Below are 27,853 nucleotides of genomic sequence, written 5' to 3'. Positions count from 1 at the left end.
ATTTCGTCCACTTTTGAGACATTTCCGGAACTTTTAAACCCTTTCCACCACTTTTCCCCCCTAATGTCACATATGTTGACCCATTCTTGTCACTTTTAATCTCTTTTCACCATAATTTATGCTACTTTTTTTTTTCCCAATTTAACCACATTCACGATTTTTCGTGCCCATTATTTGCCAGTTTAAACTAACTGTTCCAATATTGACACCTTTTTATTACTTTTTTTTTTTTTCGGTCACTCTAATTTGCAACTTTTAACCAATTATTGTGGTCCCATTTCACCATCTTTTTTTTTTTTTTTTTTACAATTTTGGTGACACATTTTATTTCTGTTTAAAACAAGGATTTAAATCTTTAAGATGACTATATTCTATGGTGTAAATAATAATAATCTGAGATTAAAAGGTGTGTCTGCACTGAACGCCCTCTCCATCCTCCTTAATCTAAGTAAACTGAGTCGGTTTGTCGTGGTGCAGGTCTAATATTATCCCCCTGGCTGCAGATTAGCTCTAATCACACACCTGGTCGCTCGGCTTCCTTTAAGTGGGCTTGAAGGTGCCATGTACGGTCAATACCGGCAGAAACTCACCGCGCCCTGCGCTGCATGACAAACGCTGTAAACACACACCCTTTTTTAGAAACACAACAGGCAAACACAGGCAGACAACAGGCTGCTTTCAACTGAGCTGGACTTCTGCGGGATCCGCCGTTCACCAAACGAGGACACGCCAAGCCAAGCCGCCGTGGCCTGGAAAACAATCCCTGGCACCGCGCCCTTCTTGCCCTTTGGCCGCAACGCATTCATAATAACATTACCTTGTCTGCAGGCTTTCCTTTTTCCTCTCTCTCTCTCTCTCTCATGATCTCCTGCTTCCTCTTTCTGTTACACAAAAAAGTAAAGGTTGAATCTAAAAATTGTACGATCGCGACAGATTTCAGGGTTTTTCAGTTTTTACAAAGAAGAAACAAAATGAGTTCCTTATTCACGACACATCTCCCAAGTTTAAATCAAAGGAAAGATGGAAAATGAAAGATAAATGTGATTAAGTAATGATTAATAACTATGTACACTGAGTGCTATCTCTCTGTCTCCTTTTTTTTTCTCTAACACACCCCGAAACACTGATTCATTCACACACACTCACACACACACACAGTAGATATATACACTCTCCCATTTACTCCAAAACCAAAGCACTGAATTATTGTGATGCGTTAAGCCTTTAAAGTGTCCATTAAACAGTTGGGTTTTGCATTCAGGAGTTAATGGTCTGTTACTGTGGTGTGAGATGGGGTGTGTGTGTATGTGTGTGTGTGTGTGTGTGTGCTAACAAGCCTGACAGCCTAAGGAGCCATTCTGTTTGGTATGTAGTGAGAAATCTAAAATCTTTCTATTCCAGCAAAATAAAGTGTAAACATACTGAATATAGAGTACAATAACTGGTTCTCCATAGGTCTACACAGTGATGTTCAGTGTTTTTATGTGTTATAAAGCCTTTTGAATTTAAAATGAATGGACTTCTAGGATTAACAAAGTTGACTGTGTATTTTCTTTTTTTTTTTCCTGTGATTTCTTTAAAGAAATGTCTAACAACGGCTGTCCCGAAGGTTTTTAAAGACTTATTGACAAACAGGCAGTGCTCAACCTCTGTCATATGAATCACAATGCCTCTTTTAAATCCCCGTCCTTGCTTCAGCATCCACTCTGAGAGCTCCATAGTCGGCTATTTTTAGTATAGGTATCAGATATCGGTTTATCAACAAAAAAAGGGTGGTATTATTCTGGCCTGCATCTAAAATCCATCATTGGTTTTTATTGAGGTTATTGGGGTTTAGGATCTTCTCATCTCTGCAGTGACTGACTATTGTTCTCTGTGTGAGTAACATTCCACACTATAAAATAAGTCATAAAATGATTCGCGACCCACTCTTTTTTTAATTTATTTTTTTTAATTAATTAATTTATTTTTTAGAATTCTTCAGACCAAGTTTAGTTTTTCAAAAGTAGCTGTTGAAAACACACATAATCTTTTTTTTAAAGCATAAATCTATATATTTTCGTGTGCAACATGCATTTCACAAAAAAAAGTTTCTTTCAAAATAAAAGACAAGTCCATCATGAGAGACATTAAGTGTTTATTTATTTTTGACCAGCTGTCCGCGTCCCACCCAGTACTGGTCCGCGACCCACCAGTTGAGAATCACTGTTATAGGCCAATACTCAAGGCAGTAACAGTATCATTCTGAAGTAAAAGTTATCTAGATATTTAGTAAGTAGAAAAACAACAACCTCAATAAAACAACAAAAATGCCTTAAATACTACTATAAACAAATTAAGTTTAAAACGTAATTGGTAAATAAAGAAACGTACAAACTTCTTATCAATCAACATATTCACATACTTTATATTCTTTATTACAGCCTCATCAAACCAACATTTGTATCTGCTAAACCAAAAAAAGTACCACAACTGAAAAAAATAATAAAGCCATTTTTAAATTGTGATAATAAATTATAGTATTATATAGCAGTAGTAATTTATTAGTTCCACTGGTCCACTTTCTAGACCAGACATGTGCAACTGGCGGCCCAGGGGCAACTTGTGGTCCTCGCTCTGATTTTTAGCGGCCTCTGAAGTAAAACACATACAAAATATACACTAGACAAGATAAATACACAGAATGACTCCAAAAACACACAATGGCAAAAAAAAAAACACCAAATGAGAGAAAAATTACAAAATGACAGCAAAAATACACAAATTGACTCACAACACACAAAACAACTAAAAACAAAGAAAATGAGAGGAAAATGAGCTAAATGACTTTAAAAACACACAAAACAACAACAGAAAGTGCAAAATGAGAAAGAAATTACACAAAAGGACCACACAAAATGAAACTAAATAATAAATTACACCAAAAGCACATGAAATGACAATACAAACTTATTGTTTGCTATCATTATACAGTAGGCCTATACTCAAGGCAGCAATATCTGCATCGTATTGTAGGAATTTTGTGATTTATTTTGCTGTACATTGTCTTTCGATTACCGAAATATGAAAGACGACAGTTAAAACGAGGCTCAAGATTTTCCATTTTGAAATTTCCCCAGGTCCGTTTTAGAGTTTACCTATTTCTGCATCGCTTTACAAATTTCTATGGGCTCTATTCTCCCATGTGCGTAAGTCAGTCTCTGCGCGCCTTCATACCAGTTACGCACTGTGGGTGGAGCAGCCCTGAAATGTGGCCGTTCCCATTCAAATCTGGCTTTACACGCATTCTCCGGTGTGCGTAAGTCCTTTTCCTCTGACGTTCTTCTAACCCTGGAATAAGTGCAGCGCCTCCATAAGGTGAAACATTATATTGCACGAGATATATGGACTTAGTTACATTTGAAGCCACACAGACTCGTGCGTCACACAGCAGCAGCTGTGATCACTCAGCTACTATTTTCATACTATGTCCAACGTAAAGTCAGTTTGATCCACTACAGAGTGAAAAAAAGCTGTCATATGCAGATGAGGATGGACCAGAAACTGTTCCCACACATATTTTAATGAGGCTCAGCTCACTTTAAACTATTTATATTTAAAACTGTGTATTATATAAGCCAATAGTTCTGTTTCACTGCAAACATCCCTCTATTAAAGCAGGGTGCAATCTCCTCATGTCTCCAGCGCATCTAACTTGGTCACGCTTTACAGATGATCAAATCAACCTGTTACATTGTTTACCAATGAAAGCCTTTCAAATTAAAAGTGAACTTAACATTTTCACGGATTTCAATGACATTTACAAACGTTGGGAAAACTCCATGTTCCGTGATTTCTCAAAAAAAATGACATCACCGCCTCCTTTCCTCCAGACCGCCTCCATTCACACATACTGTCAGTCTGCCCCAGGTCAGCTGTGGCTACATTGTAGCTTACCACCACCGGTATGACTGTGTGAGTGACTGGTGTGAATGAATAATGGTTTTTGTAACGCGCTTTGAGTCTCCTCGAAGAAAAGCGCTATATAAATCCAAGCCGTTATTATTATTATTATTATTATTATATGCGCTTTTGGTCTACCTTACGCGCGGTGGGCGTATCAGCAGCCTGGACCGGAGAATACGAATAGGAGAAAAGCGCGTAACTGCAGGTGCGCAAAAAAGTCCAGATGGGAGAATAGAGCCCTACGTCATTACCGCGATAGTTTTGCACATTTCAATTTTGTTTTCTCTTTTCCCTAATAAGATCATTTTTAGCCAAACATGCTTATCATTAATCTCAGATTCGTACGCTGAAATCACGCAATATGTTGTACAAGATTTGACATTTGTCTGTTTGCTAAACTTGCTAGACATTCAGCCATCTGTTTTACAGCGAAAAATATTGGAAAAAAATGTCCGATATTTTTCCAAAAACTGTAAGTGACGGTTTAGTCCATGTCAGATAGCTATTTCCGTTAAAGGAGGTGAGTGCCATCATATTGCGTCAGATTTTGCTCAAGAATTGTTTACTGTGAAAACCGGCAACGGTTAGGGTTAATGCTCACGAGCATGTGAGGGTATTATGCCATGTCGTATTGTAATTTCTGCTTGAGGAAGTGAATTCATCACAAAAGTCACCCAACAGTCAAATACTTTTTTCGCTAGTTGTTTTTTGTAACGTTTTAGTCTTTCATTGATCCTTTCGATACTGATTATACGAATAAAACCGAGGGGCCTTCCAGAGTTTCCTGTCCCTGAAAAGTAAAAAAAAAAAAGTAACAACAGTGAGCGTATAGACTTCATTTTGGAAGTACTGTAAGTGCCGTTTCATTCTATAGGTAAGAATAGTTGTATGGTATGGATTTAGTATGTTAGGCAGGGTTCTCGCCAGCACCGTTGAGTGCAGGGGACCCCAACATTTTAATTTTGATCCCCTACAGTGTGTTTTCAGCAGCGTAGGGGGATTTTCTGTATTTTTTTACATTTTTAATCGGTACCGTTGTAATAATTGTTGTATGCTTGGACACAAAAGAGCATGGGTTGTTTAAACACTCCTGATGAGAACCTTGTTAAATAATGATATTTTCTGTTTAAAACTGTGTGTGTGTGTGTGTGTGTGTGTGTGTGTGTGTGTGTGTGTGTGTGTGTGTGTGTGTGTGTGTGTGTGTGTGTGTGTGTGTGTGTGTGTGTGTGTGTGTGTGTGTGTGTGTGTGTGTGTGTGTGTGTGTAGCTGTTTGGTGAGAGAAAGGACCAGCAGGCCTGTTGGGTCGCCCCACTGCCTGAGGACACAAGACAAATCACTTCTGCTTCCATGACGCAGGCTTTATATCAGGGACGCCGTTTTCCTTCAGGGTCCTAAAAACCCTAGTCTAGGGGGAAACTTCAACTCCCCCCCGACAGTTTATTGACCCTATAGCGTTTCCTCTGTCGATTCTTCAACTCAACAGCTGGAACAGAGAGTGATGTCTGTCGTTTGGTTTGACAGACAGTGAAAGAGGAAGCCAATGAGCTTCACTTATTGATGTGACTCACTTTTAGTGGCCGCAGACTTCCTCTCTGACAGGAAGCCTGCTGTGAGTTTGCAGTGATACACTTTGCTCCTGTTGCACCATGACTTTAGAACTAAAAAAGCAGGTTTGGTGCCTAAAGTAGGGTGGAACACTTTAAGTGATGCATTACATTCACTTTCCTTTCTCCTGTGTGTTCTGAACTTAGGCTCACATACTGTTCCAAAGGTTAAGAGTGAAAGCTGGTCTTACTCCGTGGTCATGTGATGAAGATTAGAGCAGATTTAGATCATATTTGGCCGATCGGATGAAGCCAGTTACACTAGTTAAGAGCAGTCGGTTGATTCAGAACAAAACCTTTGCTTTTATGTGGAAACTCGAGTTTTCTCAGCCTACATGTGGTTCAAACACTGAAACAGACGCTCTACGGTGGCCTGTGGTTTGACTTTGTGAGGCTCCCTTAACTAAAATACACTAAATGACACACAGAATGACAGAAAAATGTACAAAAGGAATCCAGAAGCTTGGCCTGGGCAATATATCAAGATTCAAGATATATCGAGTTTTCTATTTTGGCGATAGAGAAAAATATAACATCGACTATATCGATATGTTTGTGTTTTATTTTGTATTAAAATGCTCGTTTTAGGAGTCGCTGCTTTTGCTACTTCTCAGAACAGAATGAAAATCAGTGAGATGGATTACCGAGTCTGTCGTAACCAAGACCTTCCCCTAAAACAGGGGTTCTCAACCTTGGAGTTGGGGTCATTTGGGGTCGCGAGAGACTGGGAGTGGGTTGCCAGATGCCTTCAAGAAACTGAGAGAATTTCCCTAACAATTTTAGACCATTTTTTGCTATTTTTACCCTTTTTCTACACCAAACTTAACACATTTTAACCTATTTTTGTCACTTTTTCTTGCCTTTTTTGCACCTTTTGATGCATTTTTGCTACATTACTCCCATTTCTGCCACTTCTCCATCAAATCTCAATGCCTTTTCTGCACATTTATTCCACTTTCAAGACATTTTCAGCACTTTTAAACACTTTCCATCACTTTTCCCACCTAATGTTGCAGAAGTTCACCCATTATTGTCACTTTTAACCTTTTATTCCACCATATTTCATGCTTACTTTTGCCAATTTAACCACATTCACTATTTGTCCTGCCCATTTTTTGCCAGTTTAAACTAATTGCTCCTACTTTTTAAATTACATTACCCCAACCCCCTTTCCCCCCATTTCTGCCACTTTTAAGCCAATATTGACATTTTAAACCTTTTTTTTTTTTACAACTTTTTCTGTCCATTTCATCACCTTTTCCAACATTTTTGCTCACTTTTAACCCATTTTATTTACAATTAAAACAGTGATTTACATCTTTAAGATGACTATATACTATGGCCCAAGTAATACTAAACATTCCTGGATAACAGTGGATATTATTCAGATGAATAAATAAATGTGGTTATCACAGATTCATAGAACAATAGACCATCATTTTGCTGACTTTATGGATGGACCCCAAAAATCTCTCCCCTTTATTCCCCCTTATAGATGACCGTGTCTACACATGACTGTTCTTAAATGTTCATGTCTGTGTTCAACCACCTTCAGTTACAGTGGGGGTCCCCGCCCTCTAGAACCTTTATTTTGGGGGTCGTGGGCTGAAAAGGTTGAGAATTACTGCCCTAAACAAGCCACACTACAGGACTCACTCACACATGCTGTCCCAAATTTAGTTTAGAATTGTCTTTCTGGTTAGACTTTATCAAGTTAAAAATATCGAGATTTATATTGTATATCACCATTTTGAGTAAAAATATCGAGATATTAATTTTGGTCCATATCGTCCAGCCCTACCAGAAATGCAGAAAATGACGTACAAAACCTCAAAATTAGCTTAAGTGCTAAATCTGGTGCATTTATGTACTTCAATCAAGAGGCATTTCCTAATAAATAAATGATTTTTCCACAAAAATCCACATATTCCATGTAAAAGGCACCAATACACCAGTTATAATCTGGTAAATAAAGTCTATTAATCAGAATTCTTGTATTCTATTAAGTGATCACCACCTACTGATAGAATAATGGGATTGTCATACAACTGTATATATCAATCATTTTTAAAATAAAAGCACAAGATATATTTTTTATCTACAAGAACAGGTGTCATGTGTTTGAGAACATCTGGCTCCAACTGCTTTCCCTCACGTTTTTCTAAAGATCGAACACGCCTGGAATCAATCAATCAATCCCCAGTTTGTCACACGTCCCTTGAAAAAAAAAAAAAAAGCACAGAAGCACTGATGGAGACCAAACATGCTGAGTCACCAATTAAATCCTGTGCTGAATAAGCCATGAGGCGCTCATGAATGATTTGCTGCGTCAGCGAATGACTGGGACACATGATGATTGTCTGTTGGATGTGGCTGTGAGGACCTCTGAAGGTGTTTAATGACGGGGTCACATGGGCCTGTGAGAACTGTCGTGTGTTTGGTCAAAAGTTCAGTGTGTGTGTGGCTTGTGTTGTTCACGTTCACAAAACTATTTGACCCGAGTGAGCGGCACAAACGATTTTTGTTCGACCTGAACGGCTTGCACATTGCCCGAGTGTGTGCATACGTCATTTTGGACTTATTAGGTGATTTAAAAACGTTTGTTTAGACTGAACAGATGGGACCCGGAAGTTATTGGCGGGCAATGGCCGCGGCGCGCACACACACGCCCTCACCACACATGAGGTATTTATAATAAAAATACACTAAATGGTAAATGGACTTGATTTATATAGTGCTTTATCACCACACTGAAGCAGTCTCAAAGCGCTTTACATATCAGCTCATTCACCCAATCACTCTCACATTCACACACCAGTGGGACAGGACTGCCATGCAAGGCGCTAGTCGACCACTGGGAGCAACTTAGGGTTCAGTGTCTTGCCCAAGGACACTTTGACACATAGTCAGGTACTGGGATCGAACCCCCAACCTCTCGATCAGAAGACGACCCACTACCACCTGAGCCACGGTCGCCCAAATGAGTAAAATAAAACAAAAAACGAAACAATAATATTTATACAAAAAGTACACAAACTGAAAAATACACTAAACGACAACAAAAATGCACAAAACTACACTAAAAAAGATGCAAAAATACACAAAATGACTCCAAAAAACATACATTGCAGAAAAATACACCAAACGACAAAAATATAAAAATGAGTCCCATAGAATTACACCAGGGAAATTGCACACGCCATTTTACTTTGCACCCGCAAATATAGCCCTTTATAACACTACAGAGTATCTACACCTCTTTGCACATCAAACCTTCAAACTCATTTGACCATGACGACTTGTGCTGCTTTGGGTTGCTCTAAAAATCAGTCAAACTTAAAAACCCTGTGGCCACAGGCGGCGACAGTTCCCACTCTGTTGTTTCATAGACGCCATTAAGAAAAGAAGAAGAGCATTAAATTAAATTAAAGGCAACCAGAATTCACTGTGAATCAACTGCCTGCTCAACAGGATTATTTACATGCACAAGTTGTCATTTTGACTGAAAAAACTGCTAAATGATCCTAAATGCTGCACCTCCCATAGAAATCAATAGACTAGAAGGGGCTAATCACGTCACCAATGATGTAATTTCAACATGGCGGCGCACAGGGTAAAGTAGTACCATTTCTAAAAGTTCATAAAATACTATGCTGCAGAATAATGGGTTTTGTTAGGCATAGATCTTCTAATAACGACATTTCAAAGGTTTTGGAATGTGTCAAAAAAAAAAAATGTGATTTGGGAAACGTGCGCTTGGGATTTCCTGCGCTCTCACATGACTAGAGGTGTGTAATCTCAGCCTTTAAACAGCAGCGGAAACAACAATGAAAGCACTGAAGGGAAACGTAGTGTTGATTATCATCCTGGCACCTGATAAAAGCCTGTTTACTGGAAGCAAACCAGTTGAATCAGATCTGTATTTTAATATTCATTCTGATATTGTATTTGTTGACTTTTTAATTTTTCTTGTATCTGTTTTATTTATATTTTTTTTAGATGTTCCATATTTATTCACACATTTTTTTTTTATTTAATTGTTCTGTTTACTACGACGGCGTATTAGGGCCACATTAAAATAAAATAAAAATGAGTACTACAAGATTAAAGTCGTATCATCTCGAGAATAAAGTTTCAATTTTATGATCATAAAATCGTGTCTTAATAACATCATAATTTTATGAGATTAAAGTCATAATATGAATTTTATGAGAACATTTTTTTAAATACAAACAGGATCTTGTGTGTGCTGCAGTCATCATTCATCATAACTTATTTTAGCAAATATATGAGTTTAGAATATAATAGAATGTCTTTATTGATTCCCAGAAGGGAAATTCACTTTTGCAGCAATCAAGAATGTGCGATATATCGTCGTTCACGATAAATCGTCAAAAACATTCTCACCGGTAAGAATTTGTCATCCCACGATATAAACGATAAATGTCAGAAATTAGCGAGGGCCACGGGCCATTTGTCCCTCAATTTAGCCAAAACTGCCCTCAAGTTCCAATTTATGAATTATTCTCAAAATATTACAACTTTAATCTTGTAGTGCTCAGATTTCTTTTTATTTTAACAAAGTGTCTATTCGTACGGCAGACGTACGGACAACAACCCGGTTAGGGTTAGTTAGTCCATAACATAGTTTACAGTTAGGGTTAGTTAGTCCGTAACGTAGTTTACAGTTAGGGTTAGTTAGTCCATAACGTAGTTTACAGTTAGGGTTAGTTAGTCCATAACGTAGTTTACAGTTAGGGTTAGTTAGTCCGTAACGTAGTTTACAGTTAGGGTTAGTTAGTCCATAACGTAGTTTACAGTTAGGGTTAGTTAGTCCGTAACGTAGTTTACAGTTAGGGTTAGTTAGTCCATAACGTAGTTTACAGTTAGGGTTAGTTAGTCCGTAACGTAGTTTACAGTTAGGGTTAGTTAGTCCATAACGTAGTTTACAGTTAGGGTTAGTTAGTCCGTAACGTAGTTTACAGTTAGGGTTAGTTAGTCCATAACGTAGTTTACAGTTAGGGTTAGTTAGTCCGTAACGTAGTTTACAGTTAGGGTTAGTTAGTCCATAACGTAGTTTACAGTTAGGGTTAGTTAGTCCGTAACGTAGTTTACAGTTAGGGTTAGTTAGTCCGTAACGTAGTTTACAGTTAGGGTTAGTTAGTCCGTAACGTAGTCTAGGTTTAGGGTTAATTAGTCCGTAACGTAGTCTAGGTTTAGGGTTAATTAGTCCGTAGCGTAGTCTAGGGTTAGTTAGTCCGTAACATAGGTTAGGGTTAGGGTTACGGTTAGTTAGTCTGTAACGTAGTACAGGGTTAGGGTTAATTAGTCCGCAACGTAGTATAGGGTTTGGGTTAATTAATCCGTAACGTAGTATAGGGTTAGGGTTAGTTAGTCCGTAACGTAGTCTAGGGTTAGTTAGTCCGTAACATAGGTTAGGGTTAGGGTTGCGGTTAGTTAGTCTGTAACGTAGTATAGGGTTAGGGTTAGTTAGTCCGTAACGTAGTCTAGGGTTAGGGTTAGTTAGTCCGTAGCGTAGTCTAGGGTTAATTAGTCCGTAACATAGGTTAGGGTTAGGGTTAGTTAGTCCATAACGTAGTCTAGGGTTAGGGTTAGTTAGTCTGTAACGTAGTATAGGGTTAGGGTTAATTAATCCGTAACGTAGTCTAGGGTTAGGGTTAGTTAGTCTGTAACGTAGTATAGGGTTAGGGTTAGTTAGTCCGTAACATAGGTTAGGGTTAGGGTTGCGGTTAGTTCGTCTGTAACGTAGTATAGGGTTAGGGTTAGTTAGTCCGTAACGTAGTCTAGGGTTAGGGTTAGTTAGTCCGTAGCGTAGTCTAGGGTTAATTAGTCCGTAACATAGGTTAGGGTTAGTTAGTCCATAACGTAGTCTAGGGTTAGGGTTAGTTAGTCTGTAACGTAGTATAGGGTTAGGGTTAATTAATCCGTAACGTAGTCTAGGGTTAGGGTTAGTTAGTCTGTAACGTAGTATAGGGTTAGGGTTAGTTAGTCCGTAACATAGTGTAGGGTTGGGGTACAAGTATGTCGCGTCTCATTGGCTAGTTTAGGTCACGTGATGGTTGACGTGCACCTATCACATAACCTAAACTGGCCAATGAGGGCCGCTGCGTATGGATAGAATGTCGGTATATTGATACGTCTGCCGTACGGATTGCCACTGCCTGATTTGAATGTGGCCCTAATACGTCGCCGTACTTAACTGTGATTTTATTGTATTTTTTAATACTGTTTTCTTCTGGCAAAACGTAACCAAGCAGTGTTTTGTTTTGTTTTCCTTGTAGCTGAACATCTCCTTCAACGAGTCGAGTCTCCACAGCACGTACGAGTATCCGTGTGAGAGCAGCGTGTGGGACAGCGAGGACGAGGAGGAGGACAAGGTCAGGAAGCTGGACGACCAACAGCCGAGCATTGTGGGAAGGATTCACATCCCACGGCCTTCACTGAGCACATCGTCCAACAACCACAGCAGCAACGGCACTGGTTTGTTTGTTTGTCACACTCCCAGTTTCTGTGAGTTATGTTTGTAAAATTTTCATATGACAAACATTTAAAAAAGGCCAAAAAAAGTGAGAGGTTTGAAGTGATTAGTGGGTGTGAGAGTAAAGGTAAAAATGTCTTGCTTATCGACCAAAAGTGGTAATATAATCTAACAAAATATTTGTTTAAAAAAGAAGAAAAAGGTGGAATTTTACTTCAAGGTAAAACATTTGAATCCAAATGATCAAATCTTTAGTTGTACACAGAGCAGCTTCGCCTCATTATTATGGAGACTCTGTAAAACCAAGACTGTGTGTGAGGTCTTTGAGCCCCCTGGTGGACAGACTGGTTACTGCATCTGAGTGTAGAGGACAGGTTGTATTGATCCCTGAGAAAAGGACAAAATACATCATGCAAGGTGGATTTTTTTTTTTTTCCATTATTTTATTTGAATCCAGATTTCTAACAAAAATGATGCAGCTTGTAGCTAAGAAACCTTTTCCAAGCATTTGTTATTTAAGCCTGGCGCATTAAGGTCTGTAAATATCGTCATGTGACCAGTAAAATGTTATCTTGTTATTAAATGAAGTAATTTCCTCACAGAATATTTAAATATTTCAGATAATTCTAGTATAATTAGTAACATTTTATCGCGTTAAAATGTCATCCTACTTGGATTAAAATTCACTTTATACTGAACTCTGTAAAGTGTGCTTTTAAATTCAATATATTATTCTAAATAGATAACCCAGAATCCTTTACTTCATGTGTTTTTTGTTTTTTTTTTTTAAAGCAACATGCTCGTTCAACCAATATCTTCATTATAACACATAAATATGAATAAATCTACTTTTTAACATGTGACACAACATACTACCAGATATAATATGATGTCAGCTATTTTATTTTAATGCAAATAATTGATATTTACTCTAAAATGGTTCACAGATGACTTTTAGTTGCTTTGTAAATGCACAGATATGCTTCATTAAATCACTGAACAATGTCATTTTTACTGACTGGGATTAAAACTAAGGTTTAAAACTCACACAGACTGAAGTGGGAGCTATGGAGGAACACGGCTGGTTAAATGTATGAAATAAACAATGAACAACACTTATTAGGGTTGGGTGGGTGAAGTCCATTTATGGCGCTCTGCCGCCATCTGCTGTTGGGACCAGTTTAGGCCACGGGCCGTAGGTTTGACACCATGGATTGGGACGGGTTGAGAAATGCTTGACGTGCGTTTTGTCTCTCGCCTGCAGATCTTTCAAACTACGTCCCCAAACACACGGTGGATTTCAACACGTGGCAGGAGCTGAAACGTGACGAGAACGTTTACAAAAAAGAAGAAGAAGAAGAAGAACAAAGGCCTACGATGACGGAGGAAGTGATGGTGAGAACAACACACGCACACACACACACACACACACGTTAATAAATCACACATGATTTACTGATAAATACACGTAAAAGGTTGGAATTGGTTTGTTTTTATCTCCACTCTCTCATTGACATTGTTGGAAAAGTTTCCTGCATTGCATTATGGGATGTGGAGTCCTGTAGACCAGGGGTTCTCAACCTTGGCATTGCGAGACACTGGGAGGGGGTCGCCTGATGACTTTTAGAAACTAAGAATATTTGTTGAACAATTTGAGCCCATTTTTGCTTATTTTTGCCTTTTTTCTACAACAACATCAAACTTACCATATTTTCACCTATTTTTCATCACTTTTTCTTGCCATATTTTTGCTTCTTTTAATGCATTTTTGCTACATTACTCCTATTTAGACCACTTCTCCATCACATTTCAATGCCTTTTTTGCACTTTTTTCCCACTTTCAAGACATTTCCAGCACCTATAAACCCTTTCCATCACTTTTCCATCTAATGTCACATATGTTGACCCATTATTGTCACTTTTAACCTCTTTTCACCGTATTTCATACTTATTTTTTGCCAATTTAACCACATTCATGATTTGTCATGCCCATTATTTTCCAATTTAAACTATTTGTTCCAATATTGACACTTTAAACCCTTTTTTTTTAAGATTTTGTTTTATTATTTGCACCACAGTATATAGTAATGCTGCACAATTAATCACATTTTATTATTATAATGATTATGGTTGCCGTGATTAAATAAACCTGATCATCTGCAATATTTACATTTATAATATGTACTCTGTAATAGTGTATTCATTTAGCCACCCTTTGGGACATTTTAAATGCTGAGGTAATTTTTTTTTCATCACAATTCTTATTTAAAGCTTCATTTTCCACTGTATTGTTTAAAAGTAGTGTCATAAAAACAGTTTTTAACCAAATATGATGCATAATTGTGATTATAATCACAATTACAATATAGATCAAAATAATCGTGCAGCCGTAGTATATAGTCATATTAAAGATGTAAATCCTTGTTTTAATCAGAAATAAAATGCTTAAAAAGTTACCAAAAAATGGCGGGGGGAAAGCTGAAATGGGATTTTAAAAACCACAGAATTTTATTAAAAATTGCAAATTAGTGGCCAAAAATGGACAGAAAAAGTGGTAAAAAGGGTTTAAAGTGTCAATATTAGAACAAATAGTTTAAATTGGAAAATAATGGGCATGACAAATGGTGAATGTAGTTAAATTAGCAAAAAAATAAGCATGAAATATGGTGAAAAGAGGCTAAAAGTGACAATAATGGGTCAACATATGTGACATTAGATGGAAAAGTAGTGGAAAGGGTTTAAAAGTGCTGGAAATGTCTTGAAAGTGGGAAAAAAGTGTCAAAAAGGCATTGAAATGTGATGGAGAAGTGGTCGAAATGGGAGTAATGTAGCAAATATGCATTAAAAGAAGCAAAAATATGGCAAGAAAAAGTGATGAAAAATAGGTAAAAAATAAGCATAAATGGGCTCAAATTGCTTAAAAAATATTCTTAGTTTCTTAAAAGCATCTGGCGACCACAAGGTTGAGAACCCCTGGTCTACAGGACTCTGCATCCCACAATGCAATGCAGGAAACTTTTCCGTTAATGTCAATAAACGTAGTGTTTACAGTGGACCTACTACTGTATGTGTTTTTATCTGATAACATTGATTGTCTGTGTTATTGATCATTAAGTGACGTTTCCTCCTCAGCTGACTCCAGCTGATAGCTCCTCCCACTCTGACTACAGCAGTGAGCCTGCTCTCTACTTCTGATGGCGTCTCCATGACGATGGTTTGATATTTGGAGTGGGTTTCTGCCACGAGGAGCTTTGGTCTTTTCTGAAGCAGCTGGACTGTGACTCCCCCCCCCCCCCCCCCCCAGCCCCCCCTTAAGGACAGTTGATCTGTCCCCCGTTGTTTTCCTCGTTCTGTGCGTTTGTCACGGCGGGAAAATGAAGAAAAGGGAAGGAATGAGAATCTGCCAGCGATGGAGTTTGTTCAGTGTTCAGAGCCAGAAAACAAACAAACGCAGACGGTCGATCAACGAATGACAAACAGTCAAAGGTGCCACATTTGTAGTTTTCTCTCATTGTTTTTGTTTTTGTTGTTGTTTATTTTTTACTGCATGTGGTGATTTCAGCCTCTTCTTCTACTGTAAAGCTTCTGTATGCCTTTTTCTACTATGCCGTATGATCCCAGCTGCTGAACGGTACCGTGTGTAGCCACCAGGAGAAAACTCCCACCCTCCGTTGTGAGGAAAGGGGGCGGAGTCACATATGCACCCACCGCCCAGGAGGGTTTTTTTTTTTTTTCTTCTGTCCATCAGTAGCAAAAACTCCTGTTTGAACAAAGCTTGAAAGAAGTGACCTTGGCCAATAACGTCTGTAATGTCCGTACTGCTGGTGACAAAACTGTGGAATGTTCCTGTAAATCTTCTTCTTCGTCGTCTATTTATTCCACGTCTGCATGTCTGGAAATCGTTGGTGTACAGAAATGTGTTTTTTTTTTTTAAAAAGATGATTTTTAGGAGGGCCACGAGTGCCCGTGTCAAACCTCATTAACTTCAACATTCCATCGACTCTAAGAAAGCTCAATATCGCACGCTTTGCACACGGTGCGGCCAATCGTCTGGTCCTGGAGGGCCTGTGTTCTGCATGTTTTTCATGAAACTTTCTGCAGAGCTGCATGATGACACCATCGTTACATTCAGGTGTGTTGGAGCGGTAAGAGATGAAAAAAAACATGCAGGACAGGAGCTATCCAGGTTTTAAATCAATCAACGTTGCCACACAAACATCTAAAGAGTGCACGTTAATTAGAGTTTAAACTAATATTAATAAATACTTTATTAGTCACATTAAAGTTAGAAACTTGCAGTGAGATTCTTCCAAGAATATGTCAATTACAAAAAATTATAGGTTAATTTTTCTTGGCCTCAAAGCTTTGTTAATTAAACAAAAAAAAAAACTACTTTAACTTTTTTTGTTTTACAATTGAATTCATAATTTTTTATTTTCTATTAAGTGACTAGACTATGACTTTAGAAAATTTCCTTTGATCTCCTGTCATATTTTGACTGTCAGTCTTCCTCAGAGGCATCCCTAACAGTTCTTTCATTAGGAAATCATCTACTGATCGTTTTTATGTATCCTTGTGAGTTATTTCTGGGCGTGGCCAAGAAACCATCGGGTGACGCCCCCTGTCACTCGATGGTCTCTCTGGCGAAGAGATCAGATGCCTCTGAGGAAGACTGACAGTGGGCAGTTGAAACATGTCAGAAGATTTAAGTAAGTTTTAAAAAAAAAAAGTTGAATGAATAAAACATTAATTTATTTTCTTTTTCTACTTTGCTTAAAACGTATGCAATAAATAAGTCACTTTTTCTTAAAAAGGAGACAAATTTCTGTTGTTTTCAACATGATTTTTAATTGTTTTATCTGATGAATCAATATAAAACCTGGATTAGTGCAGCCCTAATAAACCATGACTAGGCCTGTCCACCATGATGAATCCAGTGTGAGATATTGAGATTTAACGGCGTTCTCCATCACTTTAAACCCACTTTGTTCTGCACACGTGTGAGTCACACACCGAGGGGTCTTTGGTTTGTCTCATTTACAGTTCAGGGGTCAAATTCCAAGCATTTCAGTGATCTTCATTTAAATGATCCACTTTCTGGACCTTATTATCTAATCATAAAACCTCTGCAGTCGTCCAGGGCTGTCGAGGCCCCGCATGTTTCCCATGATGCCCTGCTTCCACACACTGTCTCCAATGATGGCAGCATCAATCAGAGCTGAAGGAAAAACCTGACGGTAAATCTCCTTTTATGAGCTTTACATTGAAATCAAACACCACAAATATGTTCAATATGTTCAGCATTTAACGCCATAAATAAACAACACAAAAAAAAAACTTGACTTTAAACAAAGAACTACTGTGAATGAACTTGAATGAAATTTGTAGTTTTGAAGCAAAATTCTGAATTTCAGTATATAAGTAAAAGTTATTTATATACAGTAGCACCTTTCAAGAGCAGAAACGTCACAATCAGAAAGATAAAACAGAAAAGTAAGTTACGTATTGATTACTGATGTTCATACCACGTATACTGTATGTCGGGGGGTGTCGATCTCATTTTGGTTCAGGGGCCAAACACGTAAAAGTTTGGTCTTAACCCTGCTGCAGATTTTAGGTGGAAAAAAGAGGAAATTCAACATTAATGTGCCCTGGTTTGCTCTTCCACGTATAAATGCTAAAGTATGTGAGTATATCAGTCCCTGCAGGAACTTCACTTAAATTTGGGGAAATTTTGCCAGATTTTGAAAAACAAATGAGTTGTTCCAACAATTAAAGATAAAAAAAAAAGAACTGGAAAACTGAGCTCTGCAAATATTGTGGAATTTCATAGAATTTTTGTATGTAATGTGCTCTAAAGGGCCGTATTTGGCCCCCGGGCCTTGAGTTTGACACATTTTTTATGTTCATTTAAATCAGGGGTGTCAAACTCGTTTTAGTTCAGGGGCCAAACAAACACAGAGCAGTTTAATCTCAAGAGGGCCACAGATTTTATACAGGAAAACAAGTAATTTTAACATTATTGTACCATAGTTTGCACTTCTATGTATACTGTACATAAAATACAAAACATTTAAGAAACCGACAATATCAAAGCAATAAATGACAAATATCAATCCCAACAGGATCTTCACTTTAAATTTCCTAGATTTTTTTTTTTTTTTTGACCAATTTCTATTTAATTAAATGGAAAATTGAAGGATTTTGAGTTTTTTCAACAGTTTAACATTAAAATCGACTGCAATCATGTGATATATAAACTGTGAGAAGCCTTTGCAATTATTGTTGACTTTCATTTACACAATAATTCCTGTTTTCGCTGTGATTTAAACTTTCTCCAAAGGGCCTAATTGGATTCTCCAAAGGGCCGGATTTGGTCCTCGGGCCTTGAGTTTGACGTGATCGGCACAGTTTAAAAAAAAAAAAAACACGTTAGCTTCACAGTGTGAGTACGAGGCCTGGATTCCATTCATATTGTGAATGTGTTTCTGTGTTTGCGATACTTTATTTACAGTCCGATAAAGTTAGCATCTAATTAGCATTCCTGAACCAACCCAGTGTATTTGGACAGCGTTAACATCTCATGGTTGATTTCTTCACGTGTGCAGAACAAACAGCGTGTGTGGTTTGTGCGTTTCTCAACGTCTCTGTGGTTCGTGTCTGTTCACGAGTGTTTGATTGTAATTTTTTTTAATGAATTGTTTTTCTATCTTTTGGTTTTTTTGTTTTTAAAAAACAAACAGTCACAATGCCAACTCCTTCAAGTGTTTGTGTGACGGCCTCTCGCTCGGATCGACCCCTCTCGCCAGTATTCCTGTACAGTTATTCCCTTATTTTTGTGTTTTTTACATCCGTCTTGCTCCCGTTATTCGTCCAATCAGGTGGAATTTGTTGGGATTTTTGTTGTTTAGAAAATGAAGGCGTACGTTAGGAATTATTTGTATGAGTCTTGATGTCGGGTTGTCTTTTGCACTGTCATGCTTTGAGCTTTTATTTTGCACCTCGTTGGAAACGGCAACACAGGATTAAGAGAGAAAAGAGGCGGGTTTCAAAATAACAGCTCATAAACTGTATAAGTAAGCGGTACATTTTAAAACCAAACTCTGTGTATCTATGGGATGAATGCACTGCCGAGGATTACCATAACCAACTTTGCTTTTTTTGTTGTTTTAATTTTTAATTTAATGAATCAAAAGTCGGCTTTACAGCCTCGTCTTTGAGGATGGAAACAAACAAACGGGTGCCTGTGGAACAGTTCTCACACAACGGTTTGGTGCTTCTTCACGTGAACCCACGACAAGGGAGGCCTAACGTACAGGTTGGACCAAACCACTAGCAGATTGATGAGCAAGCTCATTTATCTTCTTTTTGAATATGTTCAGGTTTCATTTATTCAGAAAATTTAATTTCAGGAAATTTACTTTGATCTCCTGACGTGTTTCCTTTGATGTTTCCTTGATTTCCGCGTAATTCCAGTAAGTTCTTTTTGTCTTCTTTTTGAATAATAGTTGTCCGAGCCTTGCTGGAATGATTAGTCAAGGAAACATCAACGCGATAAGCAGGTACCTCTGAAGAAGACTGGCAGTTGACAGTCAAATCAAAGTAAATTTCCTGAAAAAAGTTTGCTTTGTCCTTGGCAAAATGTGTCAAGTGTCCTTGATTTCTGCGTAGTCATTCCAGAATATTCTTTTTGAATAATATGTTAAGGTTTAATTTATTCAGATGAGGAATGATGGAATTACTACACATAAGTCAAGGACACAACAAAGTGAACAACAGACGCCTCAGAAGAAGACTGGCCATTGACAGTCAAATTAAAGTATATTTCCTAAAAAAAAAAAATCTGAATAAATTAAGCCACAACATATTATTCATGGTTCATATCCATGAAGTTCTTTTGTCTTCTTTTTGAATAATATGTTAAGGTCTTATTTATTCAGACTTTTTTTTTTTTATTTATGAAATTTACTTTGATCTATTGACATGTTTCCTTTGATGTTTCCCTGGCAACCTTATCATATTATTCATGATTCAAATCCAGCAAGCTGTTTTGTATTTTTTGATAATATTCTAACTGTTCTTCATGAAATTTACTTTGATCCCCTTCCAAGTAAGCGATCAGCAGACACCTCTGAAGAAGACTGGCAGCTGACAGTCGAAACATGTCAGGAGATCAAAGTAAATTTCCTGAAAAAAAATTGTCTGAATAAATGAAACCTGGACATATTACTCATAGTTCAAATTAAGCTTCTCATCGTAAAGTCTGAAACGGACCAATCAGGATGTGTAGGACCAACTTTTCTGCTACAGTTTGTTGCTGTTTTTCTTGACCCAGTTCTCTGCAAACGATGCTTTTTGTTCATTAAGAATGTAACGTTTACACCACTGCAACTATTACTTCAACTAGACGTTTTTGAATGGTTAATCTTTCGTTGATGTTTGTACGACGCTCTGTTTTAATGTTTACCTTCTGATGGAGCAGGCAGCGAGAACCTGGAAATAGAGATGCTCTAACTTTGCGATGATGACTCGTGGTCGCGCTTCAGTCGCGTATAAATCAGATTTAGAAACTGTGGGATCAGTTTTAAATAATGGCCGTTATCGCCATCACTAGGAGCCTGTACTACAAAGCTGGATTTCCTTTATTCGGTGTATGTGTGCTGTACTACGACGCTGGCTAACTTCTTACGCGGCTAAATCACCATGGTTACTGAGGCTGAGCAAGAACTATAGCGATGTACGTTTATTTCATAGTTTATTTTGTATTAAAATACTCTTTTAGCTTTTGCTACTTCTCAGCATGAAAAGTACAGTTTGATGGATTTCTGAGTGCGTCCTAACCTAGACCCCACACCACAGAACTCACTCACACATGCTGTCCCTTCAACAAGAAAAAGACATACAATAAGTGGCTCACATTAATAAATGTGCCTGTATGGCTTTTTACGTCAACAAATTTAACCTAAAATTTTCTTTCTGGCAAGACTTTGAGTTAAAAAATTTCGAGATTTATATTGTATATCGCCATTTTGCGAAAAAAAAAAAAAATGAGATATCAATTTTGGTCTTATCGCCCAGCCCTAGACAGAAAAATAAAGATTCTTGTACTCTAATCAAAAATTTCTAAATTATTTATTTATGAAAATCATACGTTTTGTGGAAAGGGACCAATACACTGGTGCGATTTATAATCTGGTAAGTAATAGAAAAACAGGATTAATGTTATTCAACTGCATAAATCAATCATTTAAAAAATAATGTGATTTAAATCGTATACCTCTATTTTTTTGCGAAAAAATATTAAGATATGAAATTTGGTCCATATGGCCCCCGCCCCTACATGTGCTCTCATCCCAGTGTGTGTGTGTGTGATAAACTGAGGAGGTCTACCTGAACAGAAACACGTCTGTGATGTAATACAGTGAAACTGATCAGAGCGCTGTCGTTTATCATCCCATGGATCAATATTGAAAATTGCTCTACACAGGAGCGCGCACTAAAGTCAACTCGTTTAAGTGAACGTGTTTATATCAGCTTCGTAGTACAGCCGCTCTCTGACACAGAATGTCTGGTTAGGTGAAGCTAACGGAGATAAATCCTGCATATGTACTTATCCAGTTTTGTAGTACCAGTACTATCCATATCTCACTATGGAGTAACTCAGGCTGACTCATCTGAAAACATAACAAATCTGGCTTTGATTATAAACAGAACAGGCTGAAGTGTTTAGATGCTCCATAACATGTTTTTAGGAGGATTATTGTCACCAACATTGATCAGCTGCGTCCGTCTTTGTATCTTCAGAGTGGTGGTGGTAGTAGTAGTTGATGATGATGTCTCAGCAGTGTTTTTATTTGATTTTTTTTTTTTCCATTGGTCAACTGTGGTGAACACTCCGACACGTTCGTTTTCTACTCGTTTGTTAAAGCGGACCAAAATATGTGCTTCATGTAAATTTGTATCGATGATTGGAGCGAGAGGTAAAGCGAATACTGATGTCATACTTGTATAAAAGAAAAGCTCAATAAAAGAAAAGACTTGAACAAACCTGTGTTTTCATAACAAGCGTCATTATTTAAACCACAGGGTGGGCCAACTTTTATCAGAGTGGGGGGCCACAAAAAGTGATTTTTTTGTGATCTGAGGGCCACATTATCAACATTCATGTCCGCGTTTAGAATAATGGCCAATCTGAGCTTTAATACAGGGAAGAATAATACGTTTGTGATGTCATTTCATGTGTTTTTGGTGTATGTTGTTTTGTGTGTTTGTGTTGTAATTTGTTTTTTTTGTGGTCGTTTTGTGTTTTTTTTTACTGTGTTTACTGTTTGATGTCATTTAGCCTATTTTCCTCTCATTTTGTTTGTTTTTGTGTTGTGAGTCATTTTTTGTCATTTCATTGACATTTTTATGTATTCTTTTTCTGTTTTTGTTGTCATTCTATAATTTTTCTTTCATTTGGTGTTTTTTTTTTGCCATTTTGTGTACAACTATAGATCACAACGATGGAACAAATGAGTGATAACACACATTTTAAAGAATCTCATTTTGTCAATAAGTGGGAAAAAAAAAAAACAGTATTTAGTGCCTTCTGAACATTTTTTCTATGGTTTTCATCATTTTGTTTTTATTTTTCTGTCGTTTTTGTGCGTTGTTGGTATTTAATTTATTCTATCTGTGTGTGTTTTTGGTGTTTCTTGTGTCGTTTTGTATGTTTCTGTTATATTTGTGTATTTTGTAGTGATCTTATCTATTTTCCTCTCCTTTAGTGCATCTTTATTGTCGTTTTGTGTGTTGCTGGTTAATGGTAAGTATTTTTCTGTGTGTGTGCACATTTGATGGCATTAATTTGGTGTTGTTTATATATTCTGTTTTTTATTGGGCAATTTCCTTTCTTCTCTCTGTACAGGCCCATGTTTGTATATTATATATAAATATATATATATGTCAAATTTCGTATGCATTTTTAACTTATTTTGTACATTTACTGCAGGGGCCGCACAAAATTGAGTGAGGGTCGCAAACGGCCCCCGAGCCACCAGTTGCCTACTTCTGATTTAAACCATTTTCTGAGAATGAGCACATTTATCTGAGCATTTGAATTCCATGAGGAGGAATGACTTTATTAGAAATTAGATTAAAGCGATAACAAGAACATTTAAAGAGTCCAGAAAGAACGTTAGCAGCCGTTTGTGACCACTGGGGGGGGGGGGGTCACTGGGTCAGTGCTCCTTCCTGCGAGGCTCCGTGGCTTTACTGAGGTTTCCTGCTTCTTGCTTCAGAACGCTGAGCAGAGATTGCGAGCTCTCCAAGATCTGCAGGACAGAAAGAAAGAAAAAAACACTTTGGTGACGGGAGAAGCACTTTGTTGTTCTTTAATCACAGCTGCTCAGGAGGCTTTGTTTGCTCTGATGACTCAGCATCAGCGAGTCAGCGTCTCTGGTATCAACACTCACTTCTACAAATAGTGAAAAAGGAATCATTAGAAAAATACTACATCACTAGTTTAGTTTGTAAATAATGTGAAACAAAAGAAGAGAAAACAGCAAATGTGCAACACTACTTTTATTATTAATAGAACGTTTATATTTGAAACTAATAGGAAATATTATAATGACTCAGCAGCTCAGATGTTTAGCTTTCTAAGATTTATTTATTTTCCCACAATTTTTCTTTGGGATTAATGCCAATCACATTTATCTCTGTACGACCCCGCCCTAAAAATAATAAAAAGCCTGTCTGTTGGCATTACAGGAAAATACTAAATATATATATATATATATTTATATAATTTTTTTTGTAAAAGTAGCTAATATTAAAGCTACTGGGGAGAATATATAAAAATAAATCAAATAAGGACATAGGCTGTGTTGTAAATAGCATACTAATGTACTACTAATGCTAAGTCTGACGTCAAAATGAGTATGTAGTGCATTCACATTAGATATGGAAGGACTGAGTATGTGAGAAACACCCAGCTGTATACTATATGGGGATACTCATACTCAACCGTCCCATGATGCATTGCGAGCGAAATGTAAAATGTTCCTGGGACCGGTGTCACGGTCTGAGTTTATCTCGTACTGAGATCCATTATGAGCATGCCCACTACCGGAACATTGATTTTTTTGCTACTTCCACCGTGCTGAGATTGAAATGTGTGTGTAGATGTGTTTGTATAAAAAATGGAATATACTTTTTAAGAATGTATTCTTCCTTGCACTATTTTCCCATGACAAGCTCAGTATGACAATCTGAGCGACAATCTCCGTTAACAACTTGATTAAGTAACAGTGTCTCATGCAGCAATGAAAATACGAATAGGAATAGTTTATTCTCCAACAAAACAGGATTAAAATAAGTGAATATGAAAATGAATCATTTATTTATCTCTGTCACGTACTGAGATTGTAAGAGAATCTCTAATCACACTAATAGTATAGACAGTATATACTCAATGAGTTTGTAGTGTATAGTACGTTAGTGTGACATAGTGTAAGCCTCATAGATTAATAAATACAAGAACATTTACTGAACAACAAACAAAAACATGTAAAAAGTTGAAATTGTCACTTACTGTATCTCTACTGTAAACACTCTTATTGACATTGTTTGAAAAGTTTTGTGCATTGCATTGTGGGATGTGGAGTCCTGTAGTTGGATGCATAGAATTGTTTTTCCTTCATTCTTCATTTCCCCAAAACATTTCTGGTGTTTTCATTGAAAGTTGTGTCAAAAACTATTTTTATTTTGGGGATTTACACAAAAAGATCTGAATCCGTCTGTTACGAGTTTGTCACACCACAGAAACATGTGACCACTGAGCCACATTTGAAAGATGAAAAAATAAAATCGCGAAATAGATCAAATTAGGTCTCAAAACCATGGAAAAACAAGCACTTCTCTCTGCTCTGAGATGATAGGGGCGTGTCAGTTAGAGGTGCTGGAACCACGCCCATGCGCAGGAAGGACACCGCCTCCTTACTGTGTCTATGGGAGAGAGCAGTGTGAAAGCAGCTCCAGCGTCGATAGTGCCTCCAAAAGTGCTTGGATCGAGATATCAGCGGAAAGTCCGAATATGTGCATCCCTCCTGGGTAGAGTCAAAACTGTGCGCGCCAGAGGCCAAAAACTAAATTGCGTTGTACAAAAGTTATAATTTCATGGAAAATGTGGCACCAGCGGACACATTTTGTTCCCCTGAGTCCAAATATGTGGTTTGTTTTCAGCTCGGGGCCGAATTGCGCCCGCTGGAGGCCACGGAAGTTTAGTGTGCTTCAGCAGCAGGGTCAGGTTAATGCTAATGATGGAATAACGCGGCTACGATTTCTGACCCGCAACAATAAAATAAAATAAACTATATTTCCAAAACAGTTAAATTATTCCATGACTTCAAGACTGGAAAATCGGAAAGACTGGAAAGACTTTTCCAGGAATTTCATGACCGTGGGGACCCGTGTGAAGCTTTATCTCACACACACACACACACACCTTGGTGTAGGCTGCCTCCGTCTCTGCGATGGTGCGGTCGAACGTGGCCCGGGCAGCGAGCCTTTGAGCAAGGCTCTCGTTGACGCGGCTCAGCTTCTCTGTGAGAACATGAATGTCGTGCTGCAGACGTTCCTTCTCCTCTTCCTCCTGAGTGATCTGTCGGTTCAGCTCATCACGCTTAGAGTGCAGGTCCTCGATACCTGAGAGAGGAGGAACATTAGGGAACAACTGTGGTTAAAAAATAAACACAAGTTTAAAGAAGAATCAAAGTAAATGAGAGGGAATGTTTTGATATACTTACAGTGAAGAAGCTTCAATCATTGATTTTAGCTTTAAACAAGAATAGTTTTGTGTGCACTTTTAAATCTGTTTTTCTGATGTTTGGAAAGAATCAAAACAAACATTGTACTATCTATGTACAATGTAGCATCAAACAGCTACAGCTGGTTCAGAACGCTGCAGCTCGGGTCTTAACCAGAACAAAGAGGTCAGAGCACATTACTCCAGTTTTAAAGTCTTTACACTGGCTCCCAGTCAGCCTCAGAATAGACTTTAAAGTTCTGCTGCTGGTGTATAAATCTGTGAATGGGTTTGGTCCAGAATACATCAGTGACATGTTAGTCAGGTATGAACCCAGCAGGTCTCTCAGATCTATGGACACAGATCAGATAGTGGAGCCCAGAGTTCACAGTAAACATGGTGATGCTGCTTTTAGTTGTTATGCTGCAAAGAAGTGGAACAAACTGCCAGCGGAGCTGAAGTCAGCATCTAATGTGAACATTTTTAAATCAAAGTTAAAGGCACTTTTTTTCTCTACTGCATATGATTGAGAGAGAGATTTTTTGTCATGTTGTTGATGTCATGATGATTTTACTGATGATTTTAATTGATTTTACTGATGATTTTAAATGTTCTTATTGATTTAAATGTTCTTATTGATTTTAAACAATTGAATGTTTTATCATGTAAAGCACATTGAGTTGCCTTGAGTATGAAATGCGCTATATAAATAAATTTGCCTTGCCTTGCCTTGCCTATGAATGCCATATTCTTCATGTGTGAAATACAAATATAATTTAATTTTGACAAGCTAACTGAAACATATGGATACAACAGAACCGCAAAATTCTTTATATTTTCCAATAGGAGGTCCAAGAAATATGGAAGATCAACACTGCCATAATTCTAAATAAATAAAAAGTATTTATTTATTAATAGTATATATCTGTAAGTATCTTTTAATTGTATTCATTTATTTTTTTATTTATGGCAGAGTTAATCCCCCATAAATAAGACACTAATACAGGGATTTTTAACCTTGGGGTCATGACCTCATATATATATTCATTTTAACATATTTAACACGGCAAAATCAACTTTTAAAAACACATACAAAAAAATAAATAAACATTTTAGGGTATTTCCTGGGTTAGGGCTAAAATAAAAGGGTTAGCGAAGTAACTAAAAATAAATATGAGCTAAAGTAAAACTGACGGAACTTTAAGTCACGTGGTGCACCTATCACGTCACCTAAACTGGCCAATGAGGGGCGTTCCGTATGAATAGCCACGGCCTAATAAAAATTAAAACAATAACTGACTCAAATCATATTTAAAAAAAAAATTATTTTTTTAAATGTATTTCGCGCAATTAAAAAAAAACAATACATATGACAGATATCGATATACTTCTTTACAGTCAAACAGCCGCATGTCAAGTGTGCTTTAATGAATTTATTGGATAGTCATTTTATTTTATTTAATGTGTGTACAAAAATATTGGAAAAATAACCACACAAAAACTGTAAATAAATAGAAAAAATATTAATAATTTGTGGACCAAAATAGATTCATTTTCGCATTTATGTTTTCCGCCATTTCTTAGATTATATTTAAGTGGACATTTGTGTTAAAAGTACAGGTATTATTAACCAAAGACAACACTTAGCAAGTAGCTTTAAAAAAAAAAGGTGAAGTAAATCAGGAACAAAAGACAACGTGTGTGAGGGAAGTTATGGTGGAAATAAAACGTCAAAAATAAACTTGGGAGAGAAACATTGAAGCTCACATTTGACGAGCTCGTTGTTGTAGGTCTGCAGAGCCGCAGCTTGTTGGGTCATTTTCTTCTTCTTCTTCTTCTTCTCCTCGGTGAATTCAGCTTAACAGAGGTCACACTGTTGCTATCCGGCCATTCAAAGGTGTTTTACGGCCGAAGCTCCGCTCGTCTCCCGGCAGATTGGGCTTTTGAATCCGGAGGAAAAGCTGTTTAATGTCAGCCTGGGTGGAGCATGCCTACGTCGTGCTGGATTACGTCACG

The 27,853-nt window shown here is 37.5% G+C and overlaps 2 protein-coding genes across 2 annotated transcripts in view; one reads left to right on the top strand and one right to left on the bottom strand.

The window, feature by feature from the left end:
• tprn (taperin) overlaps positions 1-17,403 on the top strand; it is a 38,619-nt gene extending 21,216 nt beyond the window's left edge. Inside the window, exons 2-4 of the mRNA XM_028462767.1 lie at positions 11,852-12,050; positions 13,313-13,443; positions 15,181-17,403. Of these exons, the coding sequence (XP_028318568.1) occupies positions 11,852-12,050; positions 13,313-13,443; positions 15,181-15,243 (393 nt within the window). The 3' untranslated portion in view covers positions 15,244-17,403. The remainder of the gene's footprint in view (positions 1-11,851; positions 12,051-13,312; positions 13,444-15,180) is intronic.
• Positions 1,309-27,853, bottom strand: ssna1 (Sjogren syndrome nuclear autoantigen 1). Its single transcript, XM_028462768.1, has 4 exons — positions 27,605-27,853; positions 25,538-25,737; positions 23,249-23,363; positions 1,309-1,328 (listed from the first exon to the last, which is right to left on the bottom strand). The coding sequence occupies exons 1-3, from the start codon at positions 27,654-27,656 to the stop codon at positions 23,271-23,273; spliced, it is 345 nt and encodes a 114-aa protein (XP_028318569.1). The 5' UTR covers positions 27,657-27,853; the 3' UTR covers positions 1,309-1,328; positions 23,249-23,270.

The sequence above is a fragment of the Gouania willdenowi genome, chromosome 12 (assembly GCF_900634775.1).
Source record: "Gouania willdenowi chromosome 12, fGouWil2.1, whole genome shotgun sequence".
Taxonomy (NCBI): Eukaryota; Metazoa; Chordata; class Actinopteri; order Blenniiformes; family Gobiesocidae; genus Gouania; species Gouania willdenowi.
This window is presented reverse-complemented; position numbering and strand designations above follow the sequence as displayed.

Excerpts from the sequence above, each read along its gene's own strand:
- ssna1 (XM_028462768.1), bottom strand. The coding sequence starts at position 27,656 with ATGACCCAACAAGCTGCGGCTCTGCAGACCTACAACAACGAGCTCGTC. Across the intron at positions 25,738-27,604 it reads CAACAACGAGCTCGTCAAAT|GTATCGAGGACCTGCACTCT; the intron begins GTGAGCTTCAAT and ends CTCCTCTCTCAG. Across the intron at positions 23,364-25,537 it reads CGGAGGCAGCCTACACCAAG|ATCTTGGAGAGCTCGCAATC; the intron begins GTGTGTGTGTGT and ends TCTGTCCTGCAG.